Below are 14,749 nucleotides of genomic sequence, written 5' to 3' on the forward strand. Positions count from 1 at the left end.
AAGATGGGGCCATCATCATTTAACCATACAGTAAAGCTGCATGCCCTCGGGTAAAATTACGGCTGTAGTTTCCCCTTGCTTTCAGCCATTCGCAGTACCAGCACAGCAAAGCCGTTTTGGTTAGTGTTACAAGGCCAGATCAGTCAATCATCCAGACTGTTGCCCCTGCAACTACTGAAAAGGCTACTGCCCCTCTTCAGGAACCACACGTTTGCCTGGCCTCTCAACAGATACCCCTCCGTTGTGGTTGCACCTACGGTACGGCTATCTGTATCGCTGAGGCACGCAAGCCTCCCCCACCAACGACAAGGTCCATGGTTCATGGGGGCAGAGGGGGGGGGGGAGGGGGGCGTATGCCTTATGTGTTGCAAATCATCAGCTCCGTATGAAAGGGTGCAAGGACGAGCAGTACGAAAGTTACCTGATTCGATTCTAAAATATCTTTCTCCGCTTAGAGAGAGTCTTCCTTAAGGTTTTCTTGTTGAAAATCATTCTATCAATTTTCTGGGGTAAGTGGTATGCGGCACACCTGGTTTGTCTTGTTGATGTGGTGAATTCTCGTCGTCCCAATGTTAGTGAGGAACAAAGGACTGCTGGCATCACCATATTTTGTCCGTAATAAAAATTGTTCAATGTGACGTGATGTTTGATGCAAAAACTCTGAAACTTACCGTATATGGGACGGCTGCGTAACCTCGATATTCAGGAAGGCGATGAGAGTGAAACTTTCCGAAACGCCGCGGAATTTCAACACAGATATTCGGATGGAAGCTCGAGATGATTTCTTCAGCACTGTACTTATGGATACCAATTCAACTGGAGTACAAAGGCCTCACTTTCTCTTGAGCCCTCAGCCTTCTTCTGGTTTGATGTTGTTCGCTACGAATTCCTCCACTGCGCTAACTTCTTCATGTCAAAGCAACATTTGCCGCCTACGCCCCCAATTGTGTGTCATATGTATTCCGATCTCTGTCTTCCCCCACAGTTTTTACCCTCATAAGCTCCCCGTAGTGCCATGGAGCTCATTCCCTGATGCCTTAACTTATGTCTTAGCATACTGTCCCTTCTTCTTGTCAGTATTTTCCACATGTTCCTTTCTTCACAGATTCTGCACAGCAGCTTCTCATTCCTTACGTTAGTAGTCCACGTAATTTTCAACATTCTTCTATAGCACGGTACCTCAAACGCTTCGATTCTCTCCTAGTCCGATTTCCCGTCCCTGATTCACTACCATACAATGATGTGTTCCAAACGCACATTCTGTCAAATTTCTCTCTGAAATTCACGGCTATGTTTGATACCAGCCGACTTACCTTGGCCTGCAAAGCACTATTTGTCTGTGCTAATCTGCTTTTTATATGCTCCTTGCTTCGCCCATCATAGGTTATCTTGCTTCCAAGGTAGCACAATAACTTAACTTCGTCTGCCTCATGCCTAATTTGATGTTAAATTTCTCTATGCTCATTTCTGAGACTTGTCATTGCAAAAATGGTTCAAATGGCTCTAAGCACTATGCTACTTAACATCTGAGGTCATCAGTTCCCTAGACTTAGAACTACTGAAACCTAACTAACCTAAGGACATCACACACATTCATGCCCGAGGCAGGATTCGAACCTGCAATCGTAGAAGTAGCGGGGTTCCGGGACAGAAGCGCCTAGAACCGCTCGGTCATAGCGGCCGGCATATAGAGAACAGCAGCGGTCCTATCACCTTTCCCTGGGGTACTCCTGACGATAGCCTTGCCTCTGTTGAACACTCACTGTCGAGAAGAACATACTAGGTTTTTTACTTAAAAAAATCTTCGACCAACTCGCATGTCTGTCAACTTATTTCATATGCTCGTACCTTTGTTAACAGCCTGCAATGGGTCGCGTGTCAGATTCTTTCAGGAAATGTAGAAATACGGAATCGGCCTGTTGCCCCTCATCCACTGATCAGCCAACTTTGCACGACCTTTTTGCGATGATGACAGACCCTTCGCCAAATGACTCACCGTGCGTTTGTTCACTGCCAGGTCTCCGTAGACTTTCTGCGAGCACTTACGAATTTCTGCGGTGCTCTAATTTTCTGACAACAGAAAGTGACAACTCTCTGCTTGGAGCACATCTCGGTTACACACGTCATTTTGAAGGCTGCGTATAGGTCACCACCTATCGGATCTTATGAAACTATACGGGCTGAAGGGAGGGAATATTGCACGATGTCTCACAATAAATTCCGCGTTTTTTCAACCGAAACTGACCCAGGAAAAAATGTGTTACCTACTTTGTCACTAAACTTTGAAAAAACACACTACATGCAGTTCAGAACTTGTAAGGATGTCCCCCGAGTATATGCCTAACTTATGATGACAAGCAGATAGAAGAAGTGGACAGTGTTAAATTCTTGGGATTACAGCTCGATAATAAATTCAGCTGGGAGGAGCACACCACAGAACTGCTGAGACGTCTTAACAAATCTCTATTTGCATTGCGAATTGTGTCAGACACAGGGGATATAAAAATGAAAAAGATGGCGTAGTATGCTTACTTTCATTCCATAATGTCATATGTGATTATTTTTTGGGGTAATTCATCAAGTCAAGCTAACGTTTTCCGGGCACAAAAACGTGCAGTAAGAGTTATGTGTGGTGTAAACTCAAGAACATCCTGCAAAAGCCTCCTTAGGGAACTAGGGATACTAACTACTGCTTCCTAATACATTTATTCCTTAATGAAATTTGTCATTAAAAATATATCACGTTTTCAAACCAACAGCTCAATTCATGGAATCAATAATAAATATAAGAATAATCTTCACAAGGATTTAAAGTCACTTCTTAGTCTTGTACAAAAAGGTGTACATTATTCAGGAACAGACATTTTCAATAACTTGCCAGCAGCCATAAAAAGCTTAACAACCAATGAAATTCAGTTTAAGAGAAGCCTAAAGCATTTATTGGTGGCCAACTCATATATATGCACGATTTCAGTGCAATAATGTGTTCATTGTAAATAAGTGTGTGTGTGTGTGTGTGTGTGTGTGTGTGTGTGTGTGTGTGTGTGTGTGTGTTTGTGTGTGTGTGTGTGTGTTTGTGTGTGTGTGTGTGTGTGTATGTGTAAGTACAATCTAACTTCTGCACCATTTCAGTGCGTTAATGTGTTCACTGTAAATAAGTATTATAGTAGTTGTATTACACGTTTATTACCTTATAAATAAATAAAAACTTTTTTATTTTAAGTTCAGTGCAGTAGTATTTGTAAAATGATTCTTTCATATAGTGTTCATTAAAAAAATGACGATCATTCCACTTGGGACCTGTGGAATGGTACATTAGCTTATTTGTTCGAGTTGTAAATATTTGTCATGTATTATTGTTTTCTTCACATGTTCTACATCATGGAGGACCTCCTCACTACGGATCAATTGGAATGTAAGGAAATCTAATCAAATCTAATCTAAACTGAACGCTCCTCGTACTTATTTACTGGCCAGCCAACCTTTTCCCTGGCTTTTCATTTGATTCAGAGTGTAGGAATGCGTCTTCTGAAGGATCCCAACGTTGGAGGAGCTTGTAGAGTGAAAGATAGGGGGGGGGGGGGGGGGGGTGAGTTTACAGGTTACAGTGTCACTGAGCTCAGAGGCTCGTGTAACACAACAGGTGGGTGTGAGCGTGTTACCGTGCGTGCCTGTAGCTTCGCTGGTCACCACAGCAGTGACTCCTTTGATATAGAGCTGTTGTATTTGTACCTTCACACAACTTGTAGAAACCGTTCCAAGATTTGTAAGTGCACTACTGGCCATTAAAATTGCTACTCCACGAAGATGACGTGCTACAGACGCGAAATTTAACCAACCGGAAGAAGATGCTGTGATGTGCAAATGATTAGCTTTTCAGATCATTCACACAAGGTTGGCGCCGGTGGCGACACCTACAACGTGCTGACACGAGGAAAATTTGCAACCGATTTCTCATACACAAACAGCAGTTGACCGGCGTTGCCTGGTGAAACGTTGTTGTGATGCCTCGTGTAAGGAGGAGAAATGCGTACCATCACGTTTCCGACTTTGATAAAGGTCGGATTGTAGCCTATCGCGATTGCGATTTATCGTATCGCGACATTTCTGCTCGCGTTGGTCGAGATCCAATGACTGTTAACAGAATATGGAATCTGTGGGTTCCGAAGGGTAATACGGAACGCCGTGCTGGAACCCAACGGCCTCATATCACTAGCAGTCGAGATGACAGGCATCTTATCCGCATGGCTGTAACGGATCGTGCAGCCACGTCTCGATCCCTGAGTCAACAGATGGGGACGTTTGCAAGACAACAGCCATCTGCACGAACAGTTCGACGACGTTTGCAACAGCATGGACTATCAGCTCGGAGACCACGGCTGCGGTTACCCTTGACGCTGCATCACAGACAGGAGCGCCTTTGTTGGTGTACTCAACGACGAACCTGGGTGGATGAATGACAAAACGTCATTTTTTTCGGATGAATCCAGGTTCTGTTTACAGCATCACGATGGTCGCATCGGTGTTTGGCGACATCGCGGTGAACGCACATTGGAAGCGTGTATTCGTCATCGCCATACTGGCGTTATCACCCGGCGTGATGGTATGGGGTGCCACTGGTTACACGTGTCGGTCACCTCTTGTTCGCATTGACGGCACTTTGAACAGTGGACGTTACATTTCAGATGTGTTTACGACCCGTGGCTCTGCCCTTCTTTCGACCCCTGCGAAACCCTACATTTCAGCAGGATAATGCAAGACCGCATGTTACAGGTCCTGTGCGGGCCTTACTGGATAGAGAAAATGGACTGCTGCCCTGGCGAGCACATTCTCCAGATCTCTCACCAATTGAAAACGTCTGGTCATTGGTGGCCGAGCAACTGGGTCATCAGAATACGCCAGTCACTGCTCTTGATGAACTGTGGTATCGTGTTGAAGCTGCATGGGCAGCTGTACCTGTACACGCCATCCAAGGTCTGTTTGACTCAATGCCCAGGCGTATCAAGGCCGTTATTACGGCCAGAGGTGGTTGTTCAGGGTACTGATTTCTCAGAATCTATGCACCCAAATTGCGTGAAAATGTAACCACATGTCAGTTCTAGTATAATATATTTGTCCAATGAATAGCCGTTTCTCATCTGCACTTGTTCTTGGTGTAGCAATTTTAATGACCAGTGGTGTAGGCAGTGGAAGGCTGCAGACAGTTGTGGATGGCTGCAGATCGCCGGCGGGCGGCTCGTGGCGCTGTCTTGCCTGTGCGGCTCGGCGCCCCTGCGCTGCTGGACCAGCTGCTGCCCCGGCGGGTCGTCCCTCAGCTTAGTGGGCGAGCAGGCGGCGAGCTGCGTCTCCTCCCAACACGAGCTGCCCGGCCACTGGGTGCCCCAGCCGCACCTCTTCACTCCAGGGGGCGGCGTGCCCTGGAGGGTCACCACGCTGCCCCAGGTGCGTCACAGTTTCACAACACTACGAAACTTGGCTACTACATTGTATCTTTCGATGTTTAATTTGCTGTTTTACAACTCAAGCAGAGATGCCATACTCTAGCATCAACTACAAACAACTTACGAGGAGAACACCCCAAGTGGCATAACCTGATTTACCAGCAACTTCGCTCAGTGGAAGAGGAGTCAAAATAAGCTAACACGTGATCGGCAGATACTCCAATGGCTCTGAGCACTATGGGACTTATCTTCTGAGGTCATCAGTCCCCTAGAACTTAGAACTACTTAAACCTAACTAACCTAAGGACACCACACACATCCATTCCCGAGGCAGGATTCGAACCTGCGACCGTAGCGGTCGCGCGGTTCCAGACTGTAGCGCCTAGAGCCGCTCGGCCACCCCGGCCGGCGGTTCTGAGAAAACGACGGTCAAAATTTTCTAGGTACTTTATGTGTCATTTAGCGACTTCATAGTTCAATCGAAGTTGTGACACAGTTACTAGTCCGCGGCTTTACACTTTTGCGCACCGTGTTTGAAACCCGAGTATAAATTTTATTTTTATTTTTCAGTTATCTACCCATCTCCGTAGGTTACCACACGAATGTTTTCCTATGTATATTGAAATAACGTTGTCCTTACTCGTTTGCTAATTGTATATCTGGTGGATTGATTAAAAAAACAATAAATGACAAATTGTATTGAAATTGTTTTTAGTCAAATTCCTGTGCTGTATCTTGATCTATAATCAACAAAAAGCGCCAGCGTTTGAAAAAGTGTCCTTTACGCATGGTTTGTAGCGGAACTATTGCCAACGTGTGAATCCTTCAGCTGCATTAACGACGTTTCTTTGTCGACTGAGATGCGTATGAAGAAATGACACTGTGGAAACTCTGCTTTCACGTGATGCGCAAGGTGTTCGGAATGTCTATGTTTCGAATGTATCTACGATGAACCAAATCTTCCTGAAATGAAATGTCATATGGCTAATGCCTCCCCTCGGGTACACCGGTCGCCTGGTGCAAGTCTTTCGAGTTGACGCCACTTCGGTGACTTGCGTGTCGATGGGGATGAGATGATGATATGATAAAGCTAACACAACACCCAGTCCCTGAGTGGAGAAAATCTCCGACACAGACGGGAATCGAACCCGGGCCCATTGGCATGACAGTCTGTCGCATTGACCACTCAGCTGTCCGGGGCGGACACCAAATCTTCCTGAAGAATAAACATACGAATAAAATGTAAGAATTAATATAAGAATTGATATGAGAATTTAAAAAGATTTCGACCCCTGAAAATGCCACGTACACCCATATTACAAAAATGGATGTGTGTATGTGTGTTCCACATTTCCTCCTAAACCATTTGACACATTTCAACCACATTTGGTACACATGTACCTCACTGGCAGGCAACAATCGCTGTGGGGTAAGAATTACCACCTATCAAAGGGGTGAAAAAGTGGTATAGCCCATGATGCGTGCCGGCAGTGGTGGCCGTGCGGTTCTAGGCGCTTCAGTCTGGAACCGCGTCACCGCTACGGTCGCAGGTTCGAATCCTGCCTCGGGCATGGATGTGTGTGATGTCCTTAGGTTAGTTAGGTTTAAGTAGTTCTAAGTTCTGGGGGACTGATGACCTCAGAAGTTAAGTCCCAAGCGCTCAGAGCCATTTGAACCATTTTGAACCATGATGCGTATTTATTCATCCAGTAGTTGAGAAACGGTTCAAATCGCTCTGAGCACTATGGGACTTAACTTCTGAGGTCATCAGTCCCCTAGAACTTAGAACTACTTAAACCTAACTAACCTAAGGACATCACACACATCCATGCCCGAGGCAAGTTTCGAAACTGCGACCGTAGCAGTCGCGCGGTTCCAGACTGTAGCGCCTAGAACCGCTCGTCCACTCCGGCCGGTAGTATTTGAGAATGAGGGCATTTAGAGACATGCAACAATCTTAACACATAATTTCAAACCTTTACGAATTTTTTCTCGCTGACAACTTCTACATGATGACGACAGGAAAAAAATGTATTGTTTACTACTTTTCCGCTGTTCATGCAGTAAAAGTAGCGCATGAGGCATGATGTTATAATTTATTACTTCTTTGCTGCTAACTATTCGGAACAAATTTCTCAGACAGTAGCTACATACATTGCTCTGAATGTACCTACCATATTTTATGATTGTATGACACACAGTTCAGGACATATGACGTCATCTAGATGCGTGGAAAACTGCAACACCGTGGATAACGCTTAAATTTATTACTTCGTAGCTACCAACTCCATTCGCAACAGATCTGCGTGCGTTTTCCATCAGATGGCAGTGCACCAATGAATGAAATAAGATTGTCGTTGGGGCAACGCAAGTTGGCATTGAAGTGGTACAGAAAGTGCGGAAACGTGATGGAGGTACAACGGCAATGGTGTAATGTGTACGGTACTCAGCCAGAAACGCGTAAAATAATTTATTGTATTCGGAATAGATTTTAAGCTCAGAATACGCATAAGGGAAGATCTGGCCGATTAAAAACAAAAACAAGTCCAGCTTCCAGCGCTGTTGTGCTGCAACATTTTAATAGTTCACCTCAAAAATCTATGAGCCAGGGTGCACTGGAAAGCGGGGTAAGCCGATGAAGCGTACGATGAATTCCGAAGGCTGCAACGTGGAAAGTGTACATTCCAAGATCGCTGCACGCTATGAACGAGAACTACCCGGATCGAAGGATGGGGTACTGTGAATGGTTTGAAGGTATTCTTCCGAAGGATGAACGGTTGCACGGTAGGTTATCTGGTCTGACAAGGCGCAATTCCAGCTGAGTGCTATGAACCGTCACAACTGTGTGTACTGGGCTCCTGAAAATCCGCACGTTCACGAGGACAAACATGTCGTTGCAGGATTCTCGAACGTATTCTCAGTTCGAATATAATGAATTTCCTTGAGACAGAGGAGTTGCTGTCCATGCATCAGCACGGCTTTAGAAAGCGTCGCTCCTGCGAAACGCAACTCGCCCTTTTTTCACATGATATCTTGCGAACCATGGATGAAAGGTATCAGACGAATGCCATATTCCTTGACTTCCGGAAAGCGTTTGACTCGGTGCCCCACTGCAGACTCCTAACTAAGGTACGAGCATATGAGATTGGTTCCCTAGTATGTGAGTGGCTCGAAGACTTCTTAAGTAATAGAACCCAGTACGTTGTCCTCGATGGTGAGTGTTCATCGGAGGTGAGGGTATCATCTGGAGTGCCGAGGGAAGTGTGGTAGGTCCGCTGTTGTTTTCTATGTACATAAATGATCTTTTGGACATGGTGGATAGCAATATGCGGCTGTTTGCTGATGATGCTGTGGTTTACGGGAAGGTGTCGTCGTTGAGCGACTGTAGGAGGATACAAGATGACTTGGACAGGATTTGTGATTGGTGTAAAGAATGGCAGCTAACTCTAAATATAGATAAATGCAGATGAACAGGAAAAAGAATCCTGTAATGTTTGAATACTCCATTAGTAGTGTAGCGCTTGACACAGTCACGTCGATTAAATATTTGGGCGTAACATTGCAGAGCGATATAAAGTTGACAAGCATGTAATGGCAGTTGTGGAGAAGACGGATAGTCGTCTTCGGTTCATTGGTAGAATTTTGGGAAGATGTGGTTCATCTGTAAAGGAGACCGCTTATAAAACACTAATATGGCCTATTCTTGAGTACTGCTCGAGCGTTTGGGATCTCTATCAGGTCGGATTGAGGGAGGACATAGAAGCAATTTAGAGGCGGGCTGCTAGATTTGTTACTGGTAGGTTTGATCATCACGCGAGTGTACGGAAATGCTTCAGGAACTCGGGTAGGAGTCTCTAGAGGAAAGGAGGCGTTCTTTTCGTGAATCGCTACTGAGGAAATTTAGAGAACCAGCATTTGAAGCTGACTGCAGTACAATTTTACTGCCGCCAACTTACATTTCGCGGAAAGAACACAAAGATAAGATAAGAGAGATTAGGGCTCGTACAGAGGCATATAGGCAGTCATTTTTCCCTCGTTCTGTTGGGGAGTGGAACAGGAAGAGAAGATGTTAGTTGTGGTACGAGGTACCCTCCACCACGCACCGTATGGTGGATTGCGGAGTATGTATGTAGATGTAGATGTAGATGTTAATCTACTGGGTATTAATGTGTGGTGTGGTCTCTCATCGCGCAGTTTGATTGCCCATTCTTCTTTGAAGGTACTGTGACTGGTGAGATGTATCTTTATACAATGCAAACATCGATTTTACCTGGCATCCGAGAGGTGTTTGGAAATGGAGGATTTTACCTACAACAAGATGGCACTCCGCTTCTCTATCACAGAGATGTCAGAGCCTACTTGGATGAAAATCTACTTGGACGATCGATAAGTCAAAGAGCAGTTGTTGAGTACCCACCACGGTCTCCGGTTTGAGTACCCACCACGGTTCCAGACCTTACGCCTCTTGACTTCTTCCTGTACGGGAGCTTGAAAAACGAAATTTATCAACAGAAGACAGCTACAGTGAACGAGCTACGAGAAATCATTGAAGCGTCCTGTGCGGCTTCCACACCGGCAAAACTGACAGCCATAGTTTGGTCAACAATTCAGCCCAGTCGACGTTGATTGGCTGCTAATGATAGTCATTTTGAATACATAAAATAAGCTTCCCCCTATGCAAGAATTGTGACGGTATGTCATTTTGTTCCAATAGTACTGACTATCAAAGAGAGTCTACAGTTTTCTGGACCACTCTGTAGTTCAGGAGATAAACAGTAAGCGCAAGGCTAGACGCTGCAAGCTACAGATGCGGACTCACAGCATACCTCGGCAACGCCGCGTTTCAAAAAATGGTTCAAATGGCTGTAAGCACTATGGGACTTAACATCTGAGGTCGTCAGTCCCGTAGAGTTAGAGCTACTTAAACCTAACTAACCTAAGGACATCACACAAATCCATGCTCGAGGCAGGATTCGAACCTGCGACCGTAGCAGCAGCGCGGTTCCGGACTGAAGCGCCTACAACCGCTCGATCACAACGGCCGGCACGCCGGGTTTCTCTGCTAGTATGTTATATAATAAATGTATGACACATGATGTGAAATCCAGCTGTAATTTAGCAATGACTGTAACACCTCTATATCCTCTGACTTGATAAGAAGCACTAGTGTAATAAACTTCTATGGACATGGGTGGAAAAATGAAAAAAAAAATAAAAACAATAATCGGGATTCGAACACAGGGCGCAAAAGTAAGAAGCCGCGATGCTAGCTACTATGCAACATAAAAATAAAATAAATAAAGACATTACTGGGATTATGAACACGGGGTGAAAAAGTGAGAAACCGGGATGCTGTCCACTGTGCTTCCATTTCGGTTGACATTATCTCAAGCTAAAGGCATCTATAGCACCTCGAAAAGTTTGGCTCCTTTTCCATTAAGTGAAGTTTGTGGGAAATCGGCGTATCGCAGTTGTTGTGTTTCCGTCGTTAGTCAATTTGGGGCTAGTATGTGAGGCACCCTAGAATGTCTTCGTTGAGCTCTAGGTGAACAAACTATTGAGATCTCTGTCCGCTTGCTGATAATGCTGGGGCAGGGTTGGAATAGGTTCTCTAGTGTTTGTGTCGTGTGGAAGGAACATGTGCTCGATGTGAAACACCGTGGTTGCTATGCTGCTATACGGAGAGGTTCTAACATGTGCATGAGATTGTCAGAAGTATTAAAACACCACAAACACATTAATATGCCTAACTCGGTGTAGGAAAATCTTTGGCATTCAAAACATTTCTACCATTCTTTCTGCAAAACAGTGGTAAGTTTTGGTAACAATGATGAAGGTGAATAACGATGACACACTCTTCTCTCCAGAGTAGACCACAGAGGCTCAATAATACTGAATTCTGGCCAGAGGAGAAGCGACAATTTATCTTCGTCCTCTTAAAACCAAAACCACTCCTGGACGATTCGAGCTGTGTGAACAGGGACCTTATCGGCTTGGAAAACATCACCACTGGGGAACAAATATTGTACCATTGGATGGAGCTGACAGTCAAAATGGTCCCACAATCCTTCTCAGTAATGCGAAGTTGCATAGTAGCCATGTGGCCACCATGAAATGGCTGCCCTAATCACCAACGAAACCCCGCCATACTTCATCCTTGGAATGTAAACTTGGTAGGAAGTTGGAAACAGTGTGAAACAATACTCATATGACTAAATGACTGTGTTGCATTGCTCCACAGTCCAGGTTTTATTGCTTAAACTACATGTTTTGCTGTTACGGCCATTTACATCACTACCGAGTGGATTTGGAATCCTAGCTTGACCTGCATTTTCCTGCTTACGGAGCTCCCTTCGTGTTGTTTTAGTGCGACATTGAGTTCTGCTGTAATCTTTGCAGCCTTCGTCCCTTATTTTTCGCCACAAACCTCTTCAATGATCATTTGTCACGATTAATCAACATACATTTTCGTTCGCGTTTTGATTTAACGGATGATGTTTTTCCACCATCTCTGTATGCGGTATAATTGATCTTCGTTACGGTGCCTCCGTTGGTTACGTAAGCACGCATCGTACAAACACCAACAATTTGCTCACGTTCCAGTTCACTTGGCACCGACATAATGCATTCACAATTACGCAGGAGATTGTTGGGACCACGACTGACACTTTCAACGCGTTGAGGTCATCGCTCAGGTGGCATTCGTCGTCAAATGCAAGAGCGCAACCTGTAAGTTGGTTAGCATCTGCACGGCGTTTCCTTATTTTTTGTTGGTTGGTTGCGTGCAGGAAATGCACACTTGCAATATGATTTCGCTATTCATACACGACGTACATGTGTTTCAGGCTAAACTTTTTCTTCATTTGCATCTGGAAGTTGCTATAACTTTAATGGTTCAAATGGCTCTGAGCACTATGGGACTTAACAGCTGTGGTCATTAGTCCCCTAGACCTTAGAACTACGAGGGTGAGTCAAATGAAAACCTTAAATATTTTTTTGAATATTATTTATTGTGCAGAAGTGGTAAAAAGCTGTATCACTTTTCAACATAACCTCCCCCACTCTCAATGCAAGTCCTCCAGCGCTTACAAAGTGCATAAATTCCTTTAGAAAAAAATTCTTTTGGTAGTCCGCGCAACCACTTATGCACCGCGTGGCGTACCTCTTCATCAGAACGGAACTTCTTTCCCCCCATTGCGTCTTTGAGTGGTCCAAAGATGTGAAAATCACTTGAGGCAAGGTCTGGTGAGTATGGTGGATGAGGAAGACACTCAAAATCCAGGTCTGTGATTGTTGCAGCTATTGTACGGGCAGTGTGGGGCCTTGCATTGTCATGGTGCAAAAGGACACCTGCTGACAGCAATCCACGTCGCTTTGATTTGACTGCAGGCCGCAGATGCTCCAAAATGATGCTCCAAAATGACGCCTTCTTCGTCCCAAAAGAGAGTCAGCATAACGTTCCCTGCTGATGGTTCTGTTCGAAACTTCTTTGGTTTTGGTGATGAGGAATGGCGCCATTCCTTGCTCGCTCTCTTCGTTTCCAGTTGGTAGAAGTGAACCCACGTTTCGTTCCCAGTAACGATTCTTGCAAGGAAGCCATCACCTTCTTGTTCAAAGCGCCGAAGAAGTTCTTCACAAGCATCAACAAGTCGTTCTCTCATTTCAGGAGTCAGCTGCCGTGGCACCCATCTTGCAGACACTTTGTGAAACTGGAGCATATCATGCACAATATGGTGTGCTGACCCATGACTAATCTGTAAACATGTTGCAATGTCATTCAGTGTCACTCGGCGGTTTTCCCTCACTATCGCTTCAACTGCTGCAATGTTCTGTGGAGTCACAAGTCATTGTGCCTGACCTGGACAAGGAGCATCTTCCACTGAAGTCACACCATTTGCGAACTTCGTACTCCATTCGTAGACTTGCTGCTGTGACAAACATGCATCACCGTACTGAACCTTCATTTGTCGACAAATTTCAGTAAGTTTCACACCTTCACTACGCAAAAACTGAATAACAGAACGCTGGTGCAAGTCGCAAGTGGGGCGGCCATCTTTATGTTGATACTGCGACGGTATGTGTGCATCTGCACTGTGCTGCCACCGCCAGGCCATTCTGCACGCTGTTTGGAGCACGCTTACCAACTTACAGGATAACGGCGCGAAATTTAGATTTGTTATTACAAATTTAAGGTTTTCATTTGACTTACCCTCGTACTTAAACCTAACTAACCTAAAGACATCACACACATCCACGCCCGAGGCTGGATTCGAACCTGCGACCGTAGCAATCGCGCGGTTCCGGACTGAGCGCCTAGAACCGCTCGGGTACCGCGGCCGGCTTACTTTAATGTGTTTATCTACTCTTTGTGGCAGTATGAGGCGGGGTGTTTCGAGGTTCTGTACAGAAGGTGCTTGCTATTAATTTATCATCAGGGTGATAAACTCAGTTTAGCCGCACTTCCTATTAGTGAACCTTTGAAAGTGCAATGCTGTCTATATGGATCATACTTCGTTCGATTTTATTAATTTGCGCACTGGTGGCCGGCGCTCATCAAAATAAGCATTCAGGTTTTGATGTATTCATAAAGCAGCGTCGCGGGCAGCAACAGTTTGGAGTGCGGTCGTGTGCGCCGGCGAACAGCGGCGAGGAGACAGGGCCTTCTTCCGAAAGCTCCGACAGAGGAAAACCAAACGTCTTACAGAGAAGCCACGAGGCGGAGCCACTGAGATCGGCTATCGATATTGTGACTAATAGTTGTAACCTTCCCGTATAAATAAAAAAATATTAAATAATGATGTGTAACCTCCCCGAACAGAAAATAAAAATAATTAAATTTGGATAATTTAATTCTGACGTATGAAAAGTGATAAATCTTAACTCATGAAAAATTTTTACGTAAGCAGCGCTATTCCATGGCCCTGTGAAATCAATCTGAATCCGTCCGTGAGAAATAAACATAAAAATTCTTACGTCATGATGGCGTCGCCGGATAACGCTGTCTATATATCTGCTCGTAAATGGCACAGCTTAGTGCAATGCTGGCCTGTCTATTGATACTGGACAACATTCGCCTGAGATCTGAATTACGAGAAAAACTGACTTTACTTAGTTCAAAATGGCTCTGAGCACTATGGGACTTAACTTCTGAGGTCATCAGTCCCCTAGACTTAAAACTACTTAAACCTAAGAACATCACAAACATCCATGCCCGAGGCAGGATTCGAACCTGCACCGTAGCGGTCTCGCGGTTCCAGACTGTAGCGCCCAGAACCGCTCGGGCACCCCGGCCGGCCTTTACTTAGTGA

At 45.1% G+C, this 14,749-nt stretch overlaps 1 protein-coding gene across 1 annotated transcript in view; it reads left to right on the plus strand.

The window, feature by feature from the left end:
* The window catches only part of LOC124712341 (probable G-protein coupled receptor Mth-like 4), a 234,789-nt gene that overhangs the window by 112,324 nt on the left and 107,716 nt on the right, over positions 1-14,749 (plus strand). The window contains exon 4 of the mRNA XM_047242636.1: positions 5,221-5,442. Coding sequence (XP_047098592.1) covers positions 5,221-5,442 — 222 coding nt within the window. The remainder of the gene's footprint in view (positions 1-5,220; positions 5,443-14,749) is intronic.

The sequence above is a fragment of the Schistocerca piceifrons genome, chromosome 8 (assembly GCF_021461385.2).
Source record: "Schistocerca piceifrons isolate TAMUIC-IGC-003096 chromosome 8, iqSchPice1.1, whole genome shotgun sequence".
Taxonomy (NCBI): Eukaryota; Metazoa; Arthropoda; class Insecta; order Orthoptera; family Acrididae; genus Schistocerca; species Schistocerca piceifrons.